At 37.8% G+C, this 25,203-nt stretch overlaps 1 protein-coding gene across 2 annotated transcripts; it reads left to right on the top strand.

Moving 5' to 3' along the window:
* Positions 1–3,242: 3,242 nt before the first annotated feature.
* FGF5 (fibroblast growth factor 5) lies at positions 3,243–23,967 on the top strand. 2 transcript variants are annotated; one of them, XM_005554961.5, is made up of 3 exons: positions 3,243–3,758; positions 11,393–11,496; positions 22,958–23,967. In XM_005554961.5, the coding sequence occupies exons 1-3, from the start codon at positions 3,404–3,406 to the stop codon at positions 23,303–23,305; spliced, it is 807 nt and encodes a 268-aa protein (XP_005555018.1). In that variant the 5' UTR covers positions 3,243–3,403; the 3' UTR covers positions 23,306–23,967. The 2 variants fall into 2 exon arrangements, with proteins under 2 accessions (XP_005555018.1, XP_045248361.1); XM_045392426.3 differs by lacking the exon at positions 11,393–11,496.
* The last annotated feature ends 1,236 nt before the right edge of the window (positions 23,968–25,203 follow it).

The raw sequence follows: 25,203 nt of genomic DNA, 5'->3' as shown, positions 1-25,203 counted from the left end.
GGGAGGCCTGGAAAGAAAGTTCAGATGCTGGGGTCCAGGAAAAGTGAGCCTGAGGAGGTTGGTGTAGGAAATGTGAGGCCCAAGGGGTGAGAAGCTGCTGAAAGGGAACCCAAGAAGAGGGGGTGGGGACCTAAGCCGAGGCCCGCACACTCACGGCCTGGCGCCTAGGTGGCTGGTGGAATCTGTTATTCTGTTGGGTAGTTGTTCTGTCCTCTGTCAGGTGGCCATGAGTGGAAATTAATCTTCGGGGCGTTTGTCTTACCTTTGCAGGAAGCACAGCGCATGCACCTTCTCCCAAACTTGCTTTCTTAGCTGGGAGAACCGAGCTGTGGGCTCGAATCCGCTCATGCCCTGGAGATCTGGACCAAGCTCCGACCGAGGCTTAATGGGGAAAGCTGAGATGTACCCAGCAGGGGACTTTGGGTGACAAACTTTTCGGAAAGTCGCCAGATGAAAGTGTGGTGCAGGCTTGCGCTCTTTTGGGTGGAGTTCACGGGACTAGGGCTCCAGGTAGCCAAAACAGTGAATTGAGATTCCTCCCCGCCCCACACTCCCCACTGCAGGTTTGCTGTGGACACAGGCTCTGGAAGACCGGCTCGGCCTTGTAACAGAATGTAGACCAGGGCGGGCGCGACCCTGGCGCATAGCGCCACCCTTTCCTCTCTCAGCGGAGCTACGGAGGAAGGGGGCTTGGCAACTCAGCTCATGGAACAAGCGCAGTGCTGTCTTTCGTGTTGCACTGTTCAGCTTTGGCAGCTTTTTAAAATGGCCCCATACGTAACCCTCTTGTAAAAAAAAAATTAAAAGTTTAATAGCATCCACCCTACACGCTTATGAGCACCAATGGAGATTTTAAGCCCCAAGCATGTGGGCACATTCCTCTGCCCGCCCAACCCCCAATCCTCCCACTCCGGTATGGAAGACAGTTGGGCATTGAGGACTGGTTTGCCAAATTCAATCACTGTCCACATCAGCTGGCCACTTGCCTCCTGTTGGTGAGCCCTTGTCTCTTTCTAAGTTCTTGGAATCCAGAAGAGTGTATCTCGCCATCCTCCAGGTTGAGGTAGACTAAAGTCTGAGCAGATGTCTTTGCCTTCCTGGGTCATCCCTAGGCAAGGATTTGATCCCCAGTTTGGCTCCTGCAGGAGTCAAGAGGGAAACAAGGATGGTTACTTCAGTGCAGGCTGGGCTGCAGAAACCGAGAGAAGGGAGCAAAGTCAGGAGGCTGATATCAGCTCCAGAAACTGGGCCCCAGAGTCCTCTTGACCTCCTGGGTTTAGACAGGGGGCTGATAATGCAGCTGGGGCAGGAACCACTCTTGTCCTCTTTCAGCAGACTCCTAGGGAAAAGGAAAGCGAGAAACAAGCAACTGAATTTGCTTTGGAGAATCTTCATCACTTGAGGAATGGGCTGTGTGTTTGCATGGTATGGGGGGACTTACAAATGGCATTCAGCAGCAGCAATGTGGCTTAAACGCTGACAGCTTTGCCATAGACTGAAGAAGGAACAACACCCAGGTTCAGAACCGTCCTACAATCATCCACCCCAGAAGAAGGTGATTTCAGTCAAGTAGACCATTTTGAGAGATACTGTGACTGTTCTCAATATCTACTTTTAGGGTTGCGTTGTAAGGATCTGCCTACCCACCCTAGTTAAGGGAGAAGTATGTAACTTGAGCCTAGAACAGTGGGGAGGGGATGTGTTCAGCCCTGGACAGTATCTCATATAGTGTGCCCATGTTATGCACATCTATGTGTGACGTCCTCTTTATCACAGTGGTTTTACTACACTTTCCAGGTAACCTTCTGTTTTACAAGTTCTTTGATGTTAAGTACTCTGGCGGTGGAAGATTACAAACCTGAAAATTCTACATTCGTTTTATATGCTTTGCATTATTGAGATGGAAAACCTTAAGCAGGTACTCGATAATGGATAAGGCCATTTCTTAGCATCAACCTTGGCTCATTTGAATTGACCTTATCAGTCAATAACACGGGCCGTTTCATAAACCAATGAATAATGTATCATAGCTTAGTTTAAAGTTTCAAATATGTTTTTAGACAGAAACATTCCAAGAATGCAAGTCAGGTGTATTTCCCAGATAAATAACAGTCTGGGGGCGTTGAGTTCAGGGAAATTCTCCGTTCTCGAGGAAATTCTCCGTTCTCAGGTTTCCTAAGGTTGAAATCCAGCGCGCACATCATTAATTATTCGTTGGGGTCGGTCCCTCAGTCAATGGCAGGTCTGAGTAAGCTAAAGCGAGCAGTTAACTAATCCTTCCTGCCACGGGGATCCTGGGGCGAAAGAGGACAACTGGGCGGTCAGTCACACTTGCTGGTGGCCAGGCCCTGCCCCTCTTTCCCCGGTCCGGGCGCAGGGGTGCGTGTGCCCTCACTCTCACGAACACAGACCGAGAGCTTCCCAGAAGGAAAAACAAATTCGTCATAATGTTCAGCGCAGCCGAGAGTTTCCAACAAGAAAGCAGCTCCAACCGTGGCCTGATGACTCAGGGTGGCGTTTTAAACGCCGAATAAACCCATTCCTTAGCTCTTTAATAAATCGGTAACAACAACAACAACAACAGCAACAACAACAACAACAACAGCCTTCTCCCCCAGCCGCGCCACACCAAAGGCTTCCCAAGTTGGGCTGCGAATCCCTGTTTGGTTTTCCAACGCTGAAAGCCTTGGAAGCAGTGCGATCTCCTGGCGGGACGCGGTTCTCGAAGGGCTCCTGGGGAGAGGACAAGATAGCAGGGTTTACAGGGCAAAAAGAGGAGAACCTGAAAATCGTGTCCTGGGGGGCAAAAGTGCGTCGCCCAGTCACAAGTGTGCTGTAGAGGTGGGAGAGGACGAGGATCCATTTCCACATTTCAACACCCCCGTTTCTGCAGCTGCCCCTGGAGGACTCAGCTGCTCACGCCGAGCTCCTTTCCACGCGGCTCTGGCCCTAATAGGGGAAGCCGGGTGACCGCGCGACCCGTGAGAAATGCTGGGGCGCGTGGCCCTGGTATGGGCGCACCCAGCGTCCGGGGCGCAGGTTCTCTCAGCCCAGCTTCTCCTCCCACTCACTTGCTCGGATCTCCTCCCTCCTTCACATCCCCCGCCCCCGGGACCGCGAGGCCCCCTCCCCGCACCGGCCAGTGAGTACACAAAGCCGCGGGTGAGGGGAAGCTTCGCAGGCGTGCACGGAGCAGTGAGATCACTGGCGTTATAAATATCCCGGTGCCAGCGCGGAGATCCGCTCGGGTGGCCTCTCTCTCCCCCTCTCCCCTTCTCTTCCCAGAGGCTATGTCCACCCAGTGCGGCGAGGCGAGCAGCGCCAGAGGCACGCAGCCGCAGAGGGGCCACAGAGCCCAGAATCAGCCCTGCAAGATGCACTTAGGACCCCCGCGGCTGGAAGAATGAGCTTGTCCTTCCTCCTCCTCCTCTTCTTCAGCCACCTGATCCTCAACGCCTGGGCTCACGGGGAGAAGCGTCTCGTCCCCAAAGGGCAACTCGGACCCGCTGCCACTGATAGGAACCCTAGAGGCTCTAGCAGCAGACAGAGCAGCAGTAGCGCTATGTCTTCCTCTTCTGCCTCCTCCTCCCCCGCAGCTTCTCTGGGCAGCCAAGGAAGTGGCTTGGAGCAGAGCAGTTTCCAGTGGAGCCCCTCGGGGCGCCGGACCGGCAGCCTCTACTGCAGAGTAGGCATCGGTTTCCATCTGCAGATCTACCCGGATGGCAAAGTCAACGGCTCCCACGAAGCCAATATGTTAAGTAAGTTACTCGCTCTCCTACAAAACCCGTCCTAGGCGGGCAGCGGAAGATTTGGGAGGGACAGCAGGTATTTCCCGGGCCACAGGCGCACCTTCCCGAGCCCAGGCCACTGGCACCAACTGATACTCAGAAACAGCCGGGCGGGTTGGGTGGAGATGCATCTATATGGCGTTCACACACGCACCCCTCTCCTGGTCATGAGGAATTGCGATTTCTGAGGTGTATGTTACCTAGAGGCTGGTGCCCAGACGGGTACCTTGTTTCCAGTTTGCCCTAGCCTCAAAGACGAGTCTCCAGCCATGACGAGAGAGAACAAAAAATCTCATTTCTTCTCGTTCAATTTGTTTACCTTCTGCTTATGAACTAGCCTGGCATTTTTCATTAGGCATCAAAGTGCAGCCCTTCTCCCTATCCATAACTGAAGTTATTTTTTAAAAAGAAGAATCAAATCCCAAATACTTGCCTCTTCCAACCGCTACCATAAACCTCACATTAATATTGTATATGTATATGCATACATGTATATATGTGTATGTATACAATGTATACACATAGGTATATAGAGACACAAGATATAGACAGATAGATAGATAGATAGATAGATAGATAGATAGATAGATAGATAGATGACAGACAGATAGATAACTAGGGGACACCAGACAGACATTCCTGCTTGGAAGAAGATTGTGCTCTGGAAAACTGGACACGTTTAGAGAGGGAGACGTGATGAACATTGAAATTACTAACTCCAGAGTTGGATTTAACAACGTTTAGTATCTTGAGACCATGACTACACCGTGTTAGGAGAGTGGCCAGCCTTTGGTTCCCAAGAACAGTTAGGGGAAAGTTCTTTATTTTAGAAAAAACGCAGAGGTTAAATTTGGTAGGGGTGCAAATTTTGTAGGACTTTTTATAAACAAAGTTTTAGATTTTCCCTCTGAGTTTTTTTCTTTTAGCATACGCTCTTTTTTCCTTTCTCATCTCTTCTTCCCTTCCACCCCATCTATGTTTCCAGACCATGGCAGCCACTCCTCTGGTTTCTCTTCACTGCCTCTAGGCAGCTGGGGGCAGAGGCGATTTGGGGCTGTGTGTAGGAGTGGAGAGATCTCTGTGGGGCTTTTGTTCAGTAGGGCCAGATCGCTCTTCCAGCGCGGGTTGGTCCACCAGGCAGAGCTCCAGCCAGGGCCTGTTAGGTACCCAGGGAGAGCGGAAATGTAGCCAGGAGACAGCAGCGCGCACAGTCACCTGTCTTTCAGTGTCAGCCTGGTTGCTCCTAGATGTTCCTAACTTGCTCCATCTCAGACCAACGACTCCACGGGCCACTGGGCTCCTTCTTACTACACAGGCTCCAGAGGAGCGTGGACGCCACCGGCGGGCTGAAAATTTGGCAGCCAGCAGTCTCCAGAGCGGGGTCGGAGGCGCGCAAGTGGGTAAGGCGGTAGGCTGACTAGCCTCCTCCCGTGGGTTAAGGGGGCCTAATGTGGAAGACCTGATGGTTCATGCTGAGAGAAAAGCAGGTCTATGCCCGCCGCCCTGCGCCTGTCTAGTCTATCTGATCTCGCTGATTCAGCAGCCTGCTGCGCACGTGGTGAGGGGGCCTGGAGCGCCCAGCTGGCGAGAGGCCCTCCGCACACGCACCACGGAGTCCCAGGGCCCCCCTCACACTCTCGAGAGGAACCTATTTGCATATTTTAGAGTTTATTTCGCTCATCGAATAACTGCTCATTTGGGGGATAAAGGGCAAGATCTGTTGGGGTGAAGGGGAATTTTCTGAGATTTGAGGAATAACCAGGAACATCTATTTATTTCCATTCATCTTTCTCACTTTGTCTCAACCATCTCTTGACTCCATTAACCATCACAGCTTATTCCCACTTCCGGCAACCTTTCCTTCTCTCTTACAAGAAAACTTTCTCTCTTCAGTTCTTCTTGTGATTTATCCAGGAATCAGCACCAACAGAGGATAACTTCTGTGAGCTCAAGGGAGGACCCCTACCTACCATGCAGCAAGCAGCAGGTTGGAGCCCAGGGAGCTCAGATAATGCTTCTGGGGAGGCTTTAGGTGTGCTAGAGATCTTGGAAAGCAAGGCTCATTCCCAGGATATTAACCATCTTCTCTAAGAAGACACGATATGAGACAAAGATAGTTTTACAGCTTAGGCCTTGCTAGAGGGGATGTTGTAGAAAAGCAAAGGGGGGGAAACAAGAGCAGATCAAAAAGAATGCACCCAGATAAACAAGACATTGACCACTACCCAGTATGTAAAATGTACATTTTCTTTTAAAATCCATGTTGAAAGATATCTACAAGAGAACAGGGATGTGTCCTAAAACAGTGCCAACAAAAAACTTAATTTAAACTTTTTCCTAATTTATTTCTGTTTACAATAACCTTTCAGAGTTTAGTTTCTGTGTCTTTCACATGACTTGCTTTCATTCATGCCATAAATCATGTACCCAATATAAGATACCTATCTCATTAAGCACGATATTTTGGTTACTTTTGTGTTTGTCTTCCATAGAGTTTTTTTATTTTTATTTTTTTCCTAGAAGAAAGCATAGCAAATATTCAAATCATAGTGATTTTCCGCTTTGTGATATTTGGAGTGTCTAATACTACTTCATAAAATTTTTACTACCATTGATCAATGCAGAATTTGCATGTAATTTGAGAATTTAACATGGATCTCTGCCATTATCTAGCTGTAAAAGAGAAACAGAAGCTAGCTAATTACAATCGGTCATTTACCTCTTTGAAGGCAGCATTTGATGTTTCCTGACATTCATGTAAACTAAGGTGTTGGCCATGACCTTTCTTAGAGTATGTGAGGAAATGTGTTTAAATCTCCTAAGAGAGGCTGAGAGGGCTGGGTCAAGGGCCGTAGAGGATACCTCAGTTTGATCTCATCCTCTAATTCTACTGTCTGTGAGTCAGCGATGACAGAAAACATATTCTTTTTGTTACAAACCTGATACTTCAGAAAAGTCAAAGCTTTGCCATGAAACTGCATTCTAGCAAGTTATTTTAAGCCTAATAATATTCTGTAGTATTTGTCTGATAGAACAGATAATCATATGTGTTTCACAACTATTATTTGACAGTAAGCTTTTTTTTTTTTTTTTCAAATTGCAAATATTTTCTGGTTTCACCATGAGAAGTACACCATGGCCATGGACTTTTAAATATTACTTGTTTAGTTTACATGGACCAATTAATATATTCTTAACTTCTCTTATACAATAGTTATCCCAAGTTTTGAAGACAGAAAATGAAATTAAGCTCATTGTATATAAATCCTTATTATGAGGAAATACTGTGGAAAAATGAAGAAATATGAACAAGAAAAGATAGATGACCCAACTATTGCATGGAAAAAAGGGTTTGCATTAATTTATATGCCTTCAAGTTTAATTTGAATACAGTGCTTCTGTTGACTTACCTTGGGCCACTGAAGAATAGGCAATCAAGTAGTTTTCAGTTTAGGGAAGAAAAGTTTAAGGCTTTGGCTATACAGACTCAAAGCATTTACATAAAATATGAAAATTCCAAGCACACATTTTGGCTAATAGAATCATCAATGTTACTACTTTTTAAAAAAATCTAAACTCACTACCAATTTTGGGATCATGTGGAGTCATTAGACAGTCCCCCAAGCCTAGATAAATCAGAATCTATATCTACTATGCAGAAAAATCAAGTGGAAAATTTCAGTTGCTAATTTAATCAGTGAAGACTGCTAAACTGAATATTTCAAGATTCAGATTTGATAACTTGGCACAGCATATCTGTTACTTTGTGGATGCAAGTAGAGAAACTTCAGTTTTAAAATATTTTTCTCTGGGGATTTTCAGATGGGTTGTTGAAAGCTTCTGAATACATTGAATATCTGTGCTTTTCTATATTTTATTCATTAACAAACGAGAGAAAAAGGAAAAATTTGTATAATTGTATCAACCACTATCAATGAAGCCCTATTATATTAAGAAATCTGCAGAGGACTAAGTCAAAAATCTAGAAATATTTTTTATGGAAGCAAACTTACATCATAATGCATAAGTGGAATTGACTGTGTGTATAAGCTGAGAGACCCCAAGACATTCTTGCCTTCTTCAGCTTAGGTGTCAATGCTGAAATTCCACAAAGAGAGAATAATTCCTTCTGTTAAGCATTCTCCTCTTCCTTTGACCCTCTTAAATGGGAATGCCTTAAGAAAAATAACACACTGTCAGTAGCACTTTAATGTGAATTTATTTACACTGAGCCACCCCTCTGCCCCATGCCTTCTCAAGCAGGAGAAGGCCACAGTAGCAGGAGAGTACTAAGACACCTGTCCATACTTGTGTATGCATAGGGTGTCCTGATGAGAGAAAAGAGAGGTAGTGAGAGGATAAAAGAAGGCAGTCAAATTTAGCAAACAGTCATTGACTATATACTATCTATGAGACAAGCTTGGCCTTCCACAATTTTGCTTAGAAATACTGCCTTGGCATCCATAGGGAGAATTGTAAGTTTCCATCAAATTTAATATATGTGACTCCCGATGATAAAGGTCAGAAAATTGCTGAAATTAAAAAAAAAAAAAATCAGTGTCAGAGAAATGTTTTCTGAAACTTATATATTTGTGATTTAAGGCCCATGGGTTTAAAAAATTATGTAGAATTCCTGAATGAGCTACTGAGATTTGTCATAGTAAAATCAATAGGCCTGTGATATTTTGGGGAGGAGGGCAGGAAACTGAACTGTGAGACTCGTTGAATCTGCTCCAGAAAACAAGGCATTGTGAAATCACTGCTGACATTACTTTGGAAATTATGATCATAACAGTGTTCTTAATATTACGTCATAATTATAGTAAGATTTAGAAGATCAATACCAAAGTCACGCATATGAAAAATAATTCATTCATCTAATCTCATCTCTTATATCTCTTTCATTCTTTATAATATTAAATAGAATGATATAGGTAAAGTGTATTTTTAAGCTTTCAGTTAAAGATAATTTTCTTAAAGTTATAAAATCCTTTAATTCTCAGGCAATATATCATTTTTATCCTGGAACTTTTAAGAAGAAACACTGCAATATGTAACACAATAATAACACTTTCACATATATTATTTCATCTTCCCCATATTTAAAATACATTACATGCAAATTGTATATAATATTTACACACAGAGTGTACACTGTATTGAAATACAAGTTAAATGCATCTAAATGGATATTTGTTTAAAAAGAGAATAAGCTAATTATCAGAAGCTATTTATTTAAGCAAAGCAGTAGTATTTCTATTAAAACAAATATTTATAAAGCCTTTTTATCTCAACATCTTAAAAGTTAGCATACAAACACATACACTTATGAGACTTTTATGTTTTACTCTACCATGTATTTTTTCATTAATATACAATATATCTGCATGTTCAAAACCAGATCATTTTCCAGAGAATGGAATTGAAAGCCTCTAACAATTTAGTACCATGATTAAATTGGAGTAAATATATAACCAAATCTCTCCTCTATCAACTCCGTGTTGCCCCTTTTGTATCTATCATTCCACACATATACAATTTCTCACTTTCTTTCTTTCCCATTTTTGAATGTACATGTTTACATAAATATTCACAATCACATCCCCCATCTCCCAAATATCTAAAATCATTAATGCTCTTCTCAATATAATTACATAATTCTGATAGAAATTTAACTTGGTATCACTGTTATAGTCATGCTTTAGTAATAATATTATCATAACATATTACATCTGTGTAGAGTATTTAACTTCACAAAGCATTTGGTGTGTTTTGTTAATATTTGATAAAATGATATGCTTCTAAACGTTTAGAAGCACACTCAAATAATGTTTATAATAAACTCTATTATAAATAGCATTTAAAAAACATTTTGAAGGAAAGGATTTATACGACACTAGTGGTTTTGTTTTTTCTTTTTTTTTTCTTTTCTTTTTTTTTTTTTTCAGTTTCCTTCTAACAGCAAAAGTAGCTTCCAATAGTTTTTGGTTTTTGTTTTTCAATTTAAAGAAACACCTATTAATGAACTGGTAGCTGCAGTTTCCCTAAGGTGTGTTTTATTTACTTTGGGCTAAAAACATTTATTTTTTAAAAAGTTGTTCAGTTATCCCCTTTTTCACATAAACTTTCTAATCAAGTTTTTTAAGAAACCAAGTTGAATAAATAATCAGCAATGCTTGCTAGAATTATAGATGTTAGCTCACATTGCACAATATAAATGCTCAATTTTATAAAATATTTCTTATTTTTGGTAAGCAGAATAATTTTATATGTGCCTCAAATACTGCAGGGAGAGTTTGCTGTTTCAAGAAAATCTGATGAATCTCTCTATTTGGCAGAGTCCTATTGAGATATCCTAATTAGTATATATGCTCAGAATATTATAGATGGAAATATTGAGATGTGCTTTTTTTCTTCCCCTCTGTTCTTTATTTCCTTCTTTTCTTCCTTCCTTCCTTCTTTTCCTTTTTAAAAGTAGAGATGCAGTGTCACTATTTTGACCAGGATGGTCTTGAACTCCTGGTATCAGGTGATCCTTCAGCCTCAGCCTCCCAAAGCGCTGGAATTACAGGCGTGAGGTACTGCACCTGGCTTCCCTTTTTCCTTTCTAAGACAGGTCCCTTTTTAGCTCTATTGAGCTAAAAATCTTTTTTTGAAATAGACAACTTTTGAAATTTTGAAATAGACAACTAATAAAAAACATTGTGCTCTTTTCATGTTCATATAAAATACATAATTTATTTTAAATAAGCAGGCTTTCTAATTAAGTGCAGACTATGTGTTTTATCTTATTAAACTACTCTATGAACTTTGGTGTGTAATTCTCTTGATCCAGTGGATGTGAACTTTGAAATTACTGTAGGAGACAGGGAACATTGACTTCATAATGCTAACTATGAAATACAAACTATAAACAATAATGTAATAAATTATCTCGTTAATTTTTTTCTAGGAAATGATTCAAAATGCCAGATGTCTCAAAGCATAATCCATTAAACTTTCATTGAACCAATAATTTTAAGTTATTTATAATGCTTTCAGTATCTTACATGTAGTCTTTAAATGCAGTCACTAAAAGACTGAGTATAGTATATGTTTATTTGTAACTACCATTATAACCATGATAATTAGAGTAGAGGAATTTATTTAATGTAAATAAGTATTATTTTCCAGACTTTCAAATAGTTATACTAGTCTTGAGCACAGATTTGTGCTTTAATATTCAAAGTAGTGTATTATCTTTGATGAAGAAATAATGGAGAAGAATTATTTTGCAAAACATTTTTTAAATGTCTTTTTAATTTCTTTAGAACCTGAGAAAACTTCGTGCTCATTGTGTACTAAAAGTGACTTATTTGTCCAAATAATTACTGATGAAGTAGAATCAAATTTTTGAATATTGACATTATTTTAAATGAACACTTGAATCCTAGCCTTCTTTGTTTTTAACATAGTAAATGTCATGAAAAATAAGGATGTTAAATACTAAGTTCTTTTTTTAAATCACAATAATAAAGAATAGAAAGAATCTATGTAGAAATTTAATTCTTCACAATGATATAAAGAAGAGCCTGTGTTTTATTTTGGGATTTCTGTCATCCTAGGTATTTTGGAAATATTTGCTGTGTCTCAGGGGATTGTAGGAATACGAGGAGTTTTCAGCAACAAATTTTTAGCGATGTCAAAAAAAGGAAAACTCCATGCAAGTGTAAGTAGAACCACTTTATATTTGTTAAAGGTGCTATAAAGATTTTACATTTGTAAAACAGAATAATTTTCCAAGTTGGTAGGTAAGACAATTTGCCCAAAGAACTTAATTATTTAAAAAGCATATTTACATTTAACCAAGGGAATTTTGTATGCTTCTAGAAGTAATAATTTAACTATTTAATTTACTTAAAAAGATATTATAGAGTCTACAAAAAGTTTAAGCCTAAGTGTATTTAAAAATAGCGTTCTCAAAGGGGTAGCCATCCACTTGTTTCTTAGAAGTGGCCCACATAAGAAGAAACATGGCAATAATATATTTCACCACATTTTAAACTTACAAGTTTATAGTGATTGTGTTTGTGCTAAGTAAATGAGGTTCTTACTTAATTTTACAAGCTACTCATAATACCAAAAATCGGGTCTCAGTAATGTAAAATATTTTCATATTAACAAGTAGGGAGGGAAGAAACCAATAATTAGAAGACTGTGACTTTCATAGACAAATTTTAATTAATTTGAAGAATTTTTATCTTGTATTTTTGTCACATCAAAAATAACGATTTCTTAATACTATGAAAAGTAATTTTGCATTCTCAAAAATTTATTCAGACCAGTTTTATATATTGTGATCAGTTCATAAACTATTTATTTGCTTTGTTATGAAAGTTTCCATTACCTGGGAAGTATTAAAACATTTTAAAGATGATAAAATATGTTCAGCTTAGTTTTCCCACTCACAGATTCTATTTATTTGTATTAGTATATACACACGGAACTTAAAGGTGCTTTATGCTTTTTCTGTGGCATACTTATTTTCTTCACATTAAAACATTTTGAAAGCAATTATTGTTTAAAGTTAGTCATTTAATTCTGATTCTTTATAGTCTTTAGTAAATAAATTATTGGAATATCACTTTTTCAATTTTCAAAGTTATAGAAAGTTTCAACTGATAGCAATCAATTGAAACTTACTATATATAATTTTATTTTATAGATCTTTAAAAACTTCAACGAAAACGCCACTTGGTTTAATGTGTAAGACTTTTATAATTTTACTTTTCTTAATATCTAAAGTGATTTGTTAATATCTTTTGGAAGAGACAGAATTTGAGCAATTTCTGTAATTACTTGAGGATTCAATGAGATAATACATGCAATGTGCTAAGAATACTATCTGGTGTGTTATAAGTGCTCAATAAGTATTGCCTATTATTATAGGGTAACAATCTAAATATAATCTAAATATAATAAATTGCTAAAATATCAGTTTAGCAGCATAAATGGAAATCCTTTGTTAAATTCTTAAATCGCCTATTGCAAGAACTATTAAACAATTTACCATTTCATTTTTTGAGCTGGTTACTATGCTCTAGCAAACTGTAATATAGTATTCATAGAAATATATTTTTAAATTTTTTTCATTTATTTAAGGGACAACATTCTGCATCACTGTGAAAAAAGTAGGGTATTACATGTTTTAATTTTATTTTTCATTTCAATAGGATTTTAAGGAGCAGGTGGCATTTGGTTACATGAAAAAGTTCTTTAGTGGTGATTTCTGAGATTTAGGTGCACCCATCACCCCAGTAGTGTACACTGTACCCGATGTGTAGTCTTTCATCTCCAACCCCCTCCCCTTTCCCCCTGAGTCGCCAAAGTCCAATGTATCATTCTCAGGGCATTTAATTTTATTTTAAAATATTATTTAAAATTCACATACAGATGAGTTCTCATGAGAACTGTATAAAAGCAAAAAAAAAAAAAAATCCACATACAGAATAGAAAACAATGATTAAACACATCTGAACGGAATAACTTTTCCTCAGTCTACTTTTAAGTTTATAAAAGATTAAAACACCTTCAAAATCTAACCTCATAATAATACACAGTGCATGCAAAGAAACTTTCTCTTACTGGTTTGTTTTGAGTGAAAATCTTAACTTTTAAAATATTCTGATTTATGCCATAGTACTTGCAAAAAATAGACTAAACTTGGAACAGCTTAAGGATAATTGCCCCAGAAAGTAACATATTACAAATGGAAGCCAATTAGAAAGGTCAAACTGAGAGGTTAAGATACATGATTCCTCTGTCAAATGCAAGTAACAAATTTCTAGAAATTTGACCCAAATGTCTAAGGATGGCTGGTTGAAATAATGCAGATAATGCAAAAACAGCATCTGTTATTCTTTCTCATCTTGGCAGGCTAAAGTTATTTCATAGAATAATGACTTTTAAACAGTACAAAGCAAGTCTTGCTCTTGTCACTCTCTGAAGCTCTTTGATATAAAAGTCATTCTGATGACTTTGAGCTAAATTGTAGATAAAAATATTAAGCCCTATGATTATGTGGATTCTTTTTAAACCAATTATCCAAGCCCACTTTCTCTTATCTGAGCTTTTATTAGCACTTTTCCTTTAGGTGAAAACCTAATTAAATTATAAAGTGATTTATTTTTTAAAGACGTTAAATTTAGAAATAGTATTAATGCTAGTAATTACTAGTTTTATGCCCACTTGATTTCTTTCCTGTTTTCACATTCTAGTTAAACATGTTGGGAAATTGTTCTTGTAACTCTAAATATGACTATTTGATTTAGTTAATAGTTTTGATTTTTACAGCTTTACATCATCCCCAAAAAGGTTAAAAACTCATAGACTTTTAGGATTAAACTTGTAATTTGTGAGTTGCTTTAATTTAAAAATTTTGCAGAGGCATTTAAAGAGTACTTTTAGGGTTCTATCTACAAAGCAAATGTAAACTAAAAATATAAAACATTAATAGAATTCTGGGAAAAGTAATCCCCCATTGTACTGAGAAATATTCACTGATACTTGTAGATATTCAATTCAGTTTTTGTAATAATAATCAGAGTTCTAAAAATTAGCTACTAGGCAGAGATAATGTACTTCCATAGCTCTTTATAAGCTCTTTTGCTCACATTATCTCATTAGATAATGAGGTGACGAAAGAGTCTCCTAGTTGTTAAATTATTTTCCCAAGGTTACACAGTTAACAAGTGATTGAACCAGAACTATAGCCTCCCAGAATTTTCTCTTTCTCTTTAAATGCTATAGTGCTTGGTAAATAAAAGTTAGCTTCAAAGAAGATATTAAGTTTTGTTTGGAACCAATTACATTGTTTTCACCTCTTAGTGTATAGAAATTAATATGTGCATGAAAATATTTTTGTATTACATATAAAAATGAATACTGTGGCACATCATTAGAATATTTATAGCACTCTATTTAATAGGCAAATAAACAGGCAATTTGAGATTTATAGTTAAAGTTGCAAATTTCCTCATTCTAGGTATATGTTTTTCTCTTTGATTCACATCTCTTTTTTGAACTGGCATTTCCCCCATCTCCTGTGTCTCCAGTACTTCACTTTAAAATCTAGAGAAGAGGGGATGTGTCGCCACAGAATTTTACAAATGTTGGTTATTCATTGTCAATGACAGTTGCATAGGGAACCCCTCCCTCCCAAGATAAACTTTCAAAACAGAAAAGAGACCTATTTTGCTCACAGAAATCTTCATTTAGTAAATATTTTACTGTTCATAGACACAAATATGACACACTGAAAGGGTAGCCCAGAGCAGATTCAGGCAGCATTGATGCTGATTCCATTTTTGTGCTAAATTTGTTAATCCCATCAGAGAAGTTTTATTTGAGCTTCAGTAATCTAAATGTGTGGGGCTCCCTGGACTCATTCAAGCCCCTGGAGCCTGGCACATTTAAATGTAGCAAACCTGCACATTGTGCACATGTACCCTAGAACTTAAAGTATAATAAAAAAAAATATATATATATATATATAAAGTATGTGTGGCTCCCTGGACTCATTCAAGCCCCTAATCTACAGGCAGCTCTCCTTCAAACTTTTATTGGCATACTCTAAATAGGCAGTGCAACTAAATTCCTATCATGCAGGTTTTTCAGCATTCTTCACAAGGATGAGGATGTATGGTCTTCTCTTTGTCCAAATGTATCAAAAATCATCAAGAACAGGAGGAGATAATTGCTTTCCAAAGATCCATGAGGGCTACTCCAAGCCACAGCTGTGGCCTTTACCCTCTTTCTCAACACATTCCATGCTAAGGTACCTTCTGAGACTGAGCACTCTTCCTGCCTTAACCGTCTGTCTGTCCCTGCTCCCTCCTCAGGTTGGCATCCTTACTGAAAGTCCCACAGAGAGCCTTTCTGGATTTATCTGAGGTGGGTCCAGACTAGGAGTCAAAGGCCTTAAGTGTGATGGTAAAGGCCGTTAGATTGCCCCCAGGCTGAATCCTACTCTACCACTTCCTAACTGTGTCATTTTACTTCATCTTTCTACTCCTTGGTTTATCAACTACAAAAGAAGGAAAATTGAAGTCGCAATCTATTGGGGTAGTTAAGTGTTTTAAACAAGATAATGCATATAAAACAGAGTACTGCCTGCAAAGTATTCCACACTTAATGTTTAAACAGATTTTCCTGAATTTGCTCTCAGGCAGCTGTTTGACAATCCTTAATCTCTTTCTTTCTGATTTTGGGGTCAGGCAGCTGTGACCCTTAAATTATTCAGACCAGCCTCAACTCCGATTTATCACTGATCTTTTCTTCCCCACACCCAAACTTTGTGTGCTTATAGGTGTCCCTTATCTACTAGGTTTTCCTTTCTCCCAGGAACCTAATTTCAAAGCAAAATTTCTAAGCTCAACCTCTTAAAGAGGCATGGATTTCCTATGGTCATAATCTTGTGATTTTTTTCGTAGCTCTGTTGTCCATCTTGATTTTTCCCTAAAAAACATAAATCTTGGAAAAGGTGATTATCATGTATTCTTCAGTATACTTCAGCATACTTCATAAAGTATGCAGAAAGCTCATTGCTTATTGGGGAAAAACATGTTAGCTTATTTTAAAGATGCAGAGAGAAGCATGTGGTGGAATTATTTTTGTTTCTCAGGGTTTTAGGGGATCATGTTTGAAAGGAAAGCTAATTGCAGAGTTTACGAAACAGGCATGGAATGTGTGCTTGATCAGTCCTAAGCAAGGTCTAGAACACCCTCCTTTCCTGGTTTCAGAGTGTGCCAGCTGGCTTGCCTGGGATGAGACTCCAGACTGGACTTCTTGCACTGCAGGCAGAGTGAAGAGGAGTAGGCAGCCCCTAAAGCTGAGCATATTTACTGAAAGGAGAAATGGAGGCTTGAGCAATACTTATCATCCTCATTAAAAAATGACTTACTAAGCACTCCACTCTGCCAGTCAAGACCATGCATGAGCTAGATCAAGGCATTTGAGAAGAATTTTTTTCTTTTTTTGCCCTCTAAGGACTTTCAATATACAGTAAAATTGAATGTCTAACTACTCAGGCACAAAAATGGGTTCAAACTCTGCCTTTGCAGTAAATGCCAGTTTCCCCTCAATTTTGCACTGTGGAAGTCATTAGAAGACCTGTTTTATTGAGGAAATCTGGGTGTGATGAATTGCCTTGTAGATTTGGAAATCCATTTTAGCAGAAAGTGAGAGATAGTAATATATTTCTTTGATGATTTGAAGAGTGACACTTGTCATTCATCAATATTTTAACAGGAAGCAACTTCAGAGCAAGTAAGACTGTATAAGAAAAGCCTAGGAAATAGCTTTGGTTTGTATAGTGTTATGGAGAGACCCTTAGTCTAGGAATCAGAAGATGCAATTTAAATCACAGGTCTATTCTGGCACTTGATAAATGCAAGGTGATAGATGGATCATATTCTTTACTTCGCTGGCTGAAAAAATCAGATAATACTATCCTAATAGCAGCCATGGAATTACTGTGAGTTAAATTATATATGTAAACCACCTGACACACAGTAGTCTCCAATAGTCCAGCTTTGTGAAGTTATTAAGGTCCTCAGAAAGAAAGTCATGCTATTCCATGTTTTGCCTGGTGTGGTCCTTACTTCACAGGTGTCAAAATCACATAGGATGCTGGTTAATGATACATCAAGCCCAGGGTCTCACCTCAGACTTACAAAAACACAGTCTCTGGAAACAGGGCTTGGGGAGCTGTATTTGAGCCTGCTCTCTAAGTAATTTGAAGGGAAATTATATAAGTGAAGAAAAGAGATCCTATAGTTGATATTCTTTACTACATTATCTCAGCTTGGGTAATATTAAAACCAGCTTGTGTATTTTGTCTGTTGCTCAGTATGAGGAACTGAGATATAGAAGGAATGAATGGTACCAAGCAGGAGATATGGCTGTGCCTGGGAGATAGCACGGCGGGGCTACAACTGGCCATTACACAGTTTATATAGTAAAGAGTAAGAAGTAGCCCTTTGGGTGCGTGCTGCCCTGTACCAGGGCACAAGTATAAAAAATGAGCTGAGTTTAAGGCACCTGTCCCAGGCGGCTCCATTGGTGGAGGGAAGGGATGGGAATTAAGCAGCTCTAAAAGGAGGTAGGGGAACTAGAAGTGATGAATGTGGCGAAGAAACTTAGTTTGTAGCAAAATTTGGTCTATAGTTGTTTTTGTTACAGTCTATGATAACCTTTTTGTTATTTAATAATATTAGTCTAGAACAACATTTTAATTATTTAGATTTGGCTTTTTTTCCCCTTAACTTTATAAGGTTTTTCAGGAGAAAGAGGCAAATCAAAGAAAACAAGCTGAAATAAATAAATAAAATTGATTAAATACACACAAATTCCAAGGTTTATACTGGTGTCAGTTCAAATTCACTCCTATTTCCATATCTCATATACTACATATTTACTTCTATAGTTGCACACGAGAGTCGGTAATTGCACAGCTTTAATTCATACTATACAAGGTACTCAATCATCATAGATCGTGATATTTACTAAGGAAAAAACTACAAGAAGAGATTTTAGAGAGCTTTTTTTAAAAACAATATCATTTGGGAAATAATTTATTTGGTTTAATTGACCTGTTTAATTTCAGCTTGGCAGAATTAGTCATTTCTGGAATATTGTAGTTAATTGGAGTTGTGCTTTCTTTGAATTCAATTTGACTTTTTAAAAAATATCTGTTCTTTAAAATGGATCCTTCACTGTGAGAAGGGATGAGTAGAGCCACGACAGTTTACTTCTAGTGAAAATGTTCTTTTTTTTTTTTTTTTTTTTGAGACGGAGTTTTGCTCTTATTGCCTAGGCTGGAGTGCAATGGTAGGATCCTAGCTCACTGCAACCTCTGCCTCCCAGGTCCAAGCGATTCTCCTGCCTCAGCCTCCCCAGTAGCTGGGACTACAGGTGCCCACCACCACACCTGGCTGACTTTGTATGTTTGGTACAGACAGGGTTTTACCATGTTGGTCAGGCTGGTCTCGAACTCCGGACCTCAAATGATCCGCCTGCCTCAGCCTCCCAAAGTGCTAGATTACAGGTGTGAGCCACCATGCCCAGCAAAAAGTTCTTATTTCTCTTAATAGCAGTGTGTTTCCTCTCCTTGTAATAATTTAGATATTCAAGAAAAAAATAGTTCAATTTGTTTAAAGTTTTTTTTTTTTTTTTTTTGTCAATTAGGAGTATATACTAAACTACAAAAAATGATGATTTTAAACATTTATTTTAATTTTGCAATTATGGTTTATTGAATGTAACCTGTTTTTATTCTTGCCAGATCAAGGAGAAATTAAAGAGATTTTAATGTAATTTAAGTCAATGAAAACATGGGCAGGACTATGTCAATATTGTTTTCCACTGTAAAAGTGGCTCCTAGCACAGTGCCTAGCATGTGATATCTGTGGAATAAATTAGTGAAAAATGAATATGAAACATTTTTAAACAAATATTTAAACAATTGCTTTCACTGTAGTGGCTGATGGTGGTAAGGCAATTAGATGAAGGAGTCTTGATTTCAGCAACTTATCTGAAATTTGATTCATGCCTCTACATCATACTCTTAACTATAGAAAAAGTGTGTTTGTTAGTTTCAGTTTTTTTTCTAGAAAAATAATGGAGTTCTATTATTTTAAAAGTGTATATTTTATTAGAGGACTTCTTATAATTTTTAAAAAAGATTTAAAAAATAAAAATCAGCCTGGAAAATTTATTGTCCAAAATTTTCTAATGGCAAATGTATGTATTTTAGTACCTCTAGCTAAGACCTATGACTCTTTGCTATAAAGATGGTCTGTGCACAACACTATATACAGAGATGTACTGCTTAGTGTCACCATCTTGTCTGAGCCAGACTGGGAAGACTAATAGGAAGAGTCAATCCTTCAAGATGAATAAATTCACTGAAATGTTTGCTTCAAATGATTCTGTGTTCCATCACAGCTGGAATAATTTTGCAGACAAAACATTAAATTAAAAGTCAATTAAGAAAGTCAAAACAGTCTAACTGCGTTTACTCCTGTATTAATGTAGAATGTAGGATTTGGACAGCTGAGGGGCTGTGTGTAGTGTGTGGGTCCTTAGGACTCTGCACATTTCTACCCTGGGTAACAGTTAGGTGACCTCTGAAAAATCTGAATTCCGAATAGCCATCTCCTTAAAGGGGCTCCTCTTAAGAAAGAACTTTAGAATATGAATCTGGAGGAAAAGAGGAGGAAAAGAGAAAGATTTTAGATGAAACAATTGTAGCGGGTGGGGCAGGTGGGTTTCACTCATATGAAACACCCTAAAATGGAAATGATATAGATTTCTGTTTTTTTAAAAAAAGAAATGCTGTGGTGTGTGTCTGCACATGCACCTGTGCATGCGTATGTGTGCCTGTCATCTACATCAATTAAAAATGGACATGTTCGTTCTTTATTTTCTTGGGCACTGTTGGGGGAAAATATTAAAAAATGAGGTACATTTTAACAACCTAACTCTGTCAAAATTGAGTAAAGCAATCACTGCTATTTTCGTGAAACTGAGGTAGAAGTCAGGTCAAGGCATAATGTATTACACATTTTCAAAAATGTCATTCGACTGCATTGTAAGAAAAAAAAACCTGAGACAAGGTAAATATACTAGATACTCTTTTTAATGAAATGTTTCACACCTTTCTAAACTTCTTATTATCCGTTTATAGAGCCAGAAACATTCTAGATGTCTATAGCTTTTATTTTGAAATAAAATATTGGGATTATCTAATTAAATGGGAAAGCCACTTTAAGAGCTAAGCAGCTGTAGACAAATCTACAATGAATTTGTAAGCAAGTCTTTCTAATAAAAAATAGGAATAGTCAATGTGTGATCTTTGAAAGTGGTGTCAGCATAGCAGTCCTGGCCTAAATGTAGGCTGGCAAGGTGTATCGTAAGACAGGGTGAGAGGGATGCCATACATAGGCGGTGATTCTTTAAAATACCTGCCTTCGGCTGGGTGCGGTGGCTCACACCTGTAATCCCAGTACTTTGGGAGGCTGAGGCGGGCAGATTACCTGGGGTCAGGAATTCGAGACCAGTCTGGCCAATATGGTGAAACCCCCACCTCTACTAAAAATACAAAAATTAGCTGGGCATGGTGGCACACACCAGTAATCCCAGCTACTCGGGAGGCTGAGGCAGGAGAATTGCATGAGCCCGGGAGATGGAGGTTGCAGTGAGCCGAGATCATGCCACTGCACTCCTGCCTGACCAATAGAGCAAGAACCTGTCTCAAACAACAACAACGACAACAACAAAAAACAAAACAAAACAAAACAAAAAACACCTGCCTTCAGTCTGCTTGAGATCATATCCAAAGATTCGCCAGTAAACTTGTGAAAGATCTATATATATGGCTTCATAACCCCCAAATAGAACTTTGTTGATTGAACTACACTTAAATATAAGTAACTCCAGTAAACTATCGTACATAAAGTTAATGTGCTCTTGTAAATGCTCTGATATCGGTTGGCTTCTAATACTGTCAGTATCTTGCACTACTCACAAATTCCATGTGAATTTTAACAGTGGATCTATGTAGATTGCCTTGCAATATTCAGATTTTTAGATTTCAGTGTTATGATCAGTATTCCAAAGAAAAGTTTGGCATTATTAGAAAAAGCAAGGAAAAAAGGCCATTTTATTCTCATATAAAACTTCTTGATTTGATATAGAAGTATGTAGCTTTTAGTGTTTTTATACATAGTGGACAAAATATTTGGTATTCTCAAGCACAGGAATTCTGTGTAAATAGTACTCCTTGAAATTATGAAACCTGGTAGTCTGACCTAGTACAGGAATTCTTAATTCTTTGGGCGTTATGGACTCTTTCAAGTTTGATGAAAATTACAGAATCCTCCTTTAGATTCTCATAAAAGCCCTGTTGTTGTAAGTGTTATGGATAAGGAGGCTAAGGCTAAGAGCTTAATTGGCATCACTGGTTTTTGATTGTATGTCTGATTCCAAGTTCACACTCTTCCCCCATTCTCCCGCATATTCCTTCAAATTTCACAACTTGGCAAAGTAAGTCCTTTCAGAGCTGGTGCTGACCTACATTGTCAGGCTCATCTCCTTATTTCCCAGGTGCATCCTAGGTAGAGGTCACGCTGAACTACTTACAGGTATTTGAAAGTGTCATGTTGACCTTTCAACACCCTGTTCCCTCTCCCTGAAAATCCTTTCTTATTTTGTCTGCCTCTCTAATGTTAGTTAGAGTACATTCCTAGTTGTACTTGAAGACTCAGCTCAAATGTCACCTTTTATAGGAAGACTTTTCTGTCCTCTTCTTGGCCACCTCCACCCTCTTAGATGCCCTTCCTCTATGCTGTCATTGTACCCTCTGCATACCACTGTCATAATTCCATTTATCAAGCTGCACCATGACGGATGTCTACTTGTCTGTTTTTCCACTATTCTGTAAGTATTTCAAGGGCAGATATTCTGTGTGTGTGTAAGATCTGGCCAAAGCATAGTAATTCCAGTGACTTTTTTCTTCTTGGAGTCAAATATACTTTCCTGTAATGCCTGAGTAAAGATACATTTTTTTTTTTCTAAAGAACTCTAACACCTGCAATATTAATGGGGGCCATATGCTATTTCTCAGCAGCCTCAATCACACTGATAACATTGAAAAAATGCATGCTTGTTTCAAAGGAATAATTTTGACCCCATTTCTATGAACAGGAATTTATATTTTACCAGGCAATTGTTTCTTAGTAATATAGTTCTATTTATTTTCTTGGTGAGTTAGGAGGAAAAATAGTATGTTAAAATATTTGTAACTATACATTTCAAAGTATTTAAACAATAGTAACAAGGTTTAAATGTATCAAGAGTCCTGGTTACTTTTATATTCATCGATACTATGTCACCAAATAGGTAGTGAACAGAAATGTGTTACAAAATAAATGAAGTAGAAACATAAAAAGAAAAATAGTAATTTTAAAGCAACTTTAAAATAAGCAAACATGTCTTTATAAAAAGGAATGGAGTAGGAGGAACAGAGATCGCCAAAATTATTATTATTTTTTTCCTACAAGAACTTATATTTTATTACATGCTGAAAAGATTGTCACAACTTACATTTCCTCTTTTTTTCTCCTCCCTAGGCCAAGTTCACAGATGACTGCAAGTTCAGGGAGCGTTTTCAAGAAAACAGCTATAATACCTATGCCTCAGCAATACATAGAACTGAAAAAACAGGGCGGGAGTGGTATGTGGCCCTGAATAAAAGAGGAAAAGCCAAACGAGGGTGCAGCCCCCGGGTTAAACCCCAGCACATCTCTACCCATTTTCTCCCAAGATTCAAGCAGTCGGAGCAGCCAGAACTTTCTTTCACGGTTACTGTTCCTGAAAAGAAAAAGCCACCTAGCCCTATCAAGCCAAAGGTTCCCCTTTCTGCACCTCGGAAAAATACCAACACAGTGAAATACAGACTCAAGTTTCGCTTTGGATAATATTCCTCTTGGCCTTGTGAGAACGATTCTTTCCCCTCAGGAGTTTCTATAGGTGTCTTCAGAGTTCTGAAGGAAAATTTTTGGACACAGCTTCAGCTATACTACCCTGTATTGAAGTCACGTCATTTGTTTCAGTGTGACTGAAACAAAATGTTTTTTGATAGGAAGGAAACTGGAATTCTTTGTACTAATACAGGGAGCACACTGCTTCAGGTCAGCAAGACATAAAGCCTTTTGCTTTATGCTTGAGGGATATTTAGAACTTTGTATTTTCGGAAAGTTAAATAACATGGACTATGTATTTTTCTGACTTTTACAGATCAACCTGAAAGAACATACATGGTACATTTTTATTTTTGGTTTCCAAAGAATATTTTGATGCAGATAAAATATTTTGTTAACTTTTGTTTTTTTGTTTGTTTTCTTAAAAGTACCTCTGCATTGAGCATATTTTCTTACTTTTATTATTTTAATTAATATGACATAAGCAATCATTTTATGCTGTTTATGAATTATAAATGTGTTTATATCTCATTTGTAATGTGGAAATCTTTTAAATTTTTTCTATTCACTGCACTTTTTTATTGTTTTTATTTCTAGCCATACCTCAGATAATATGTTTAGTTTTACATTTTAAAATGTTTAAATTCTCTTTCACAGCACCAAAGGCTCAGCTTGGATTTGTGTGTATGTGTATGTAAATTCATGACTTTATGTGGAATCCTACACCTTTGGTGGCTGGGATATGATGGGTTATAAGCAAGGAAAAAATATAAGGACTCTTTAATAGAATTAAATGTGGGAGGTAAGGAAAAGGATTTAGAGGTAAACGTACACTAAGTTTACAACATTGATTGAGATCTAAGTCTGTCTTGCCTTCATTTCTCTTTTTATCCCCCCCTTGCCCTCATTCTTGAACAGCTGGAGGAATACATTTTATTCTGTCTGTGAAGCATACACTATGAGATTGCAGTGCTTAAAAATACTTCTATGATTCTTTGCTGTCCCACTGTGTAGATCCACAGGGAGCAAACACTTAGAAACGATAGAGAACTGAAGGAGATGAATGGTTTAACAGTTATCCATGCCAAGTCCCGTTGTCAGAAATATTCTTATTACTCAGGCAAACACTCTTTAAGCTTCCCTTCCTAAAGGTAACCATTTCAGTGAATAGATGTGCACTTTTATAAGGAAACTTCTGATGTTTATTTAAAAAACTGGCCTTTTGATAGAGGTAAATTAATCTGGGAATTCAATGTGTTGAAAGTGGCATTTAATTTCGCCTTAAATACTGACTGCTGGACATAAATCACGGAAAATTTAACTTAAGAAAATTTACAAAATCTATTATCAGGTAATCATTTTAATAAAGTTCTGCAAAATACAAGTGTTTACATTACATTCCGAAATGTGGCAAAAAAGATACAGCTAATGGTTAAAAGTATGACTTTTGTAGTAAGAGAAGAGTTCATAGAAATTTCATGGTTTGCATTTAAACATGTTTAAAGTATACTTATAAACTATTTTTTCCTTAAAGCAAACTATGATTTATTTTGGTGCAAATACAAAATGGAAACTTGTCAAAATTGAGCTAGCTACCATATAAGCAGATTGCTTTAATTTGATGGGAAAACAGTACACACATATATATAACAAATAATATATCTAAAAACCCATCCATCAACTAAAACATTATACGTATACGTTAGTATAGTGTTTTATTATAAAGCCAATTATCTGATTAAACATTCTTTCCGCTTAATGCATAATTTTTAAATAGCATAAAATGAAATGCTACAAAAAATTGAACTAATTTATACTTTAAAGTATTTCTGGGTTAAATGGAACAATGAAATTTTTTAAACAAAGATATGCCCAACTCTTATTCAAATGGCATA

This window comes from Macaca fascicularis, chromosome 5, assembly GCF_037993035.2.
Source record: "Macaca fascicularis isolate 582-1 chromosome 5, T2T-MFA8v1.1".
Classification (NCBI taxonomy): Eukaryota; Metazoa; Chordata; class Mammalia; order Primates; family Cercopithecidae; genus Macaca; species Macaca fascicularis.
Note: the sequence above shows the minus strand (reverse complement) of the source record. Positions and strands in the feature narration are given on the sequence as shown.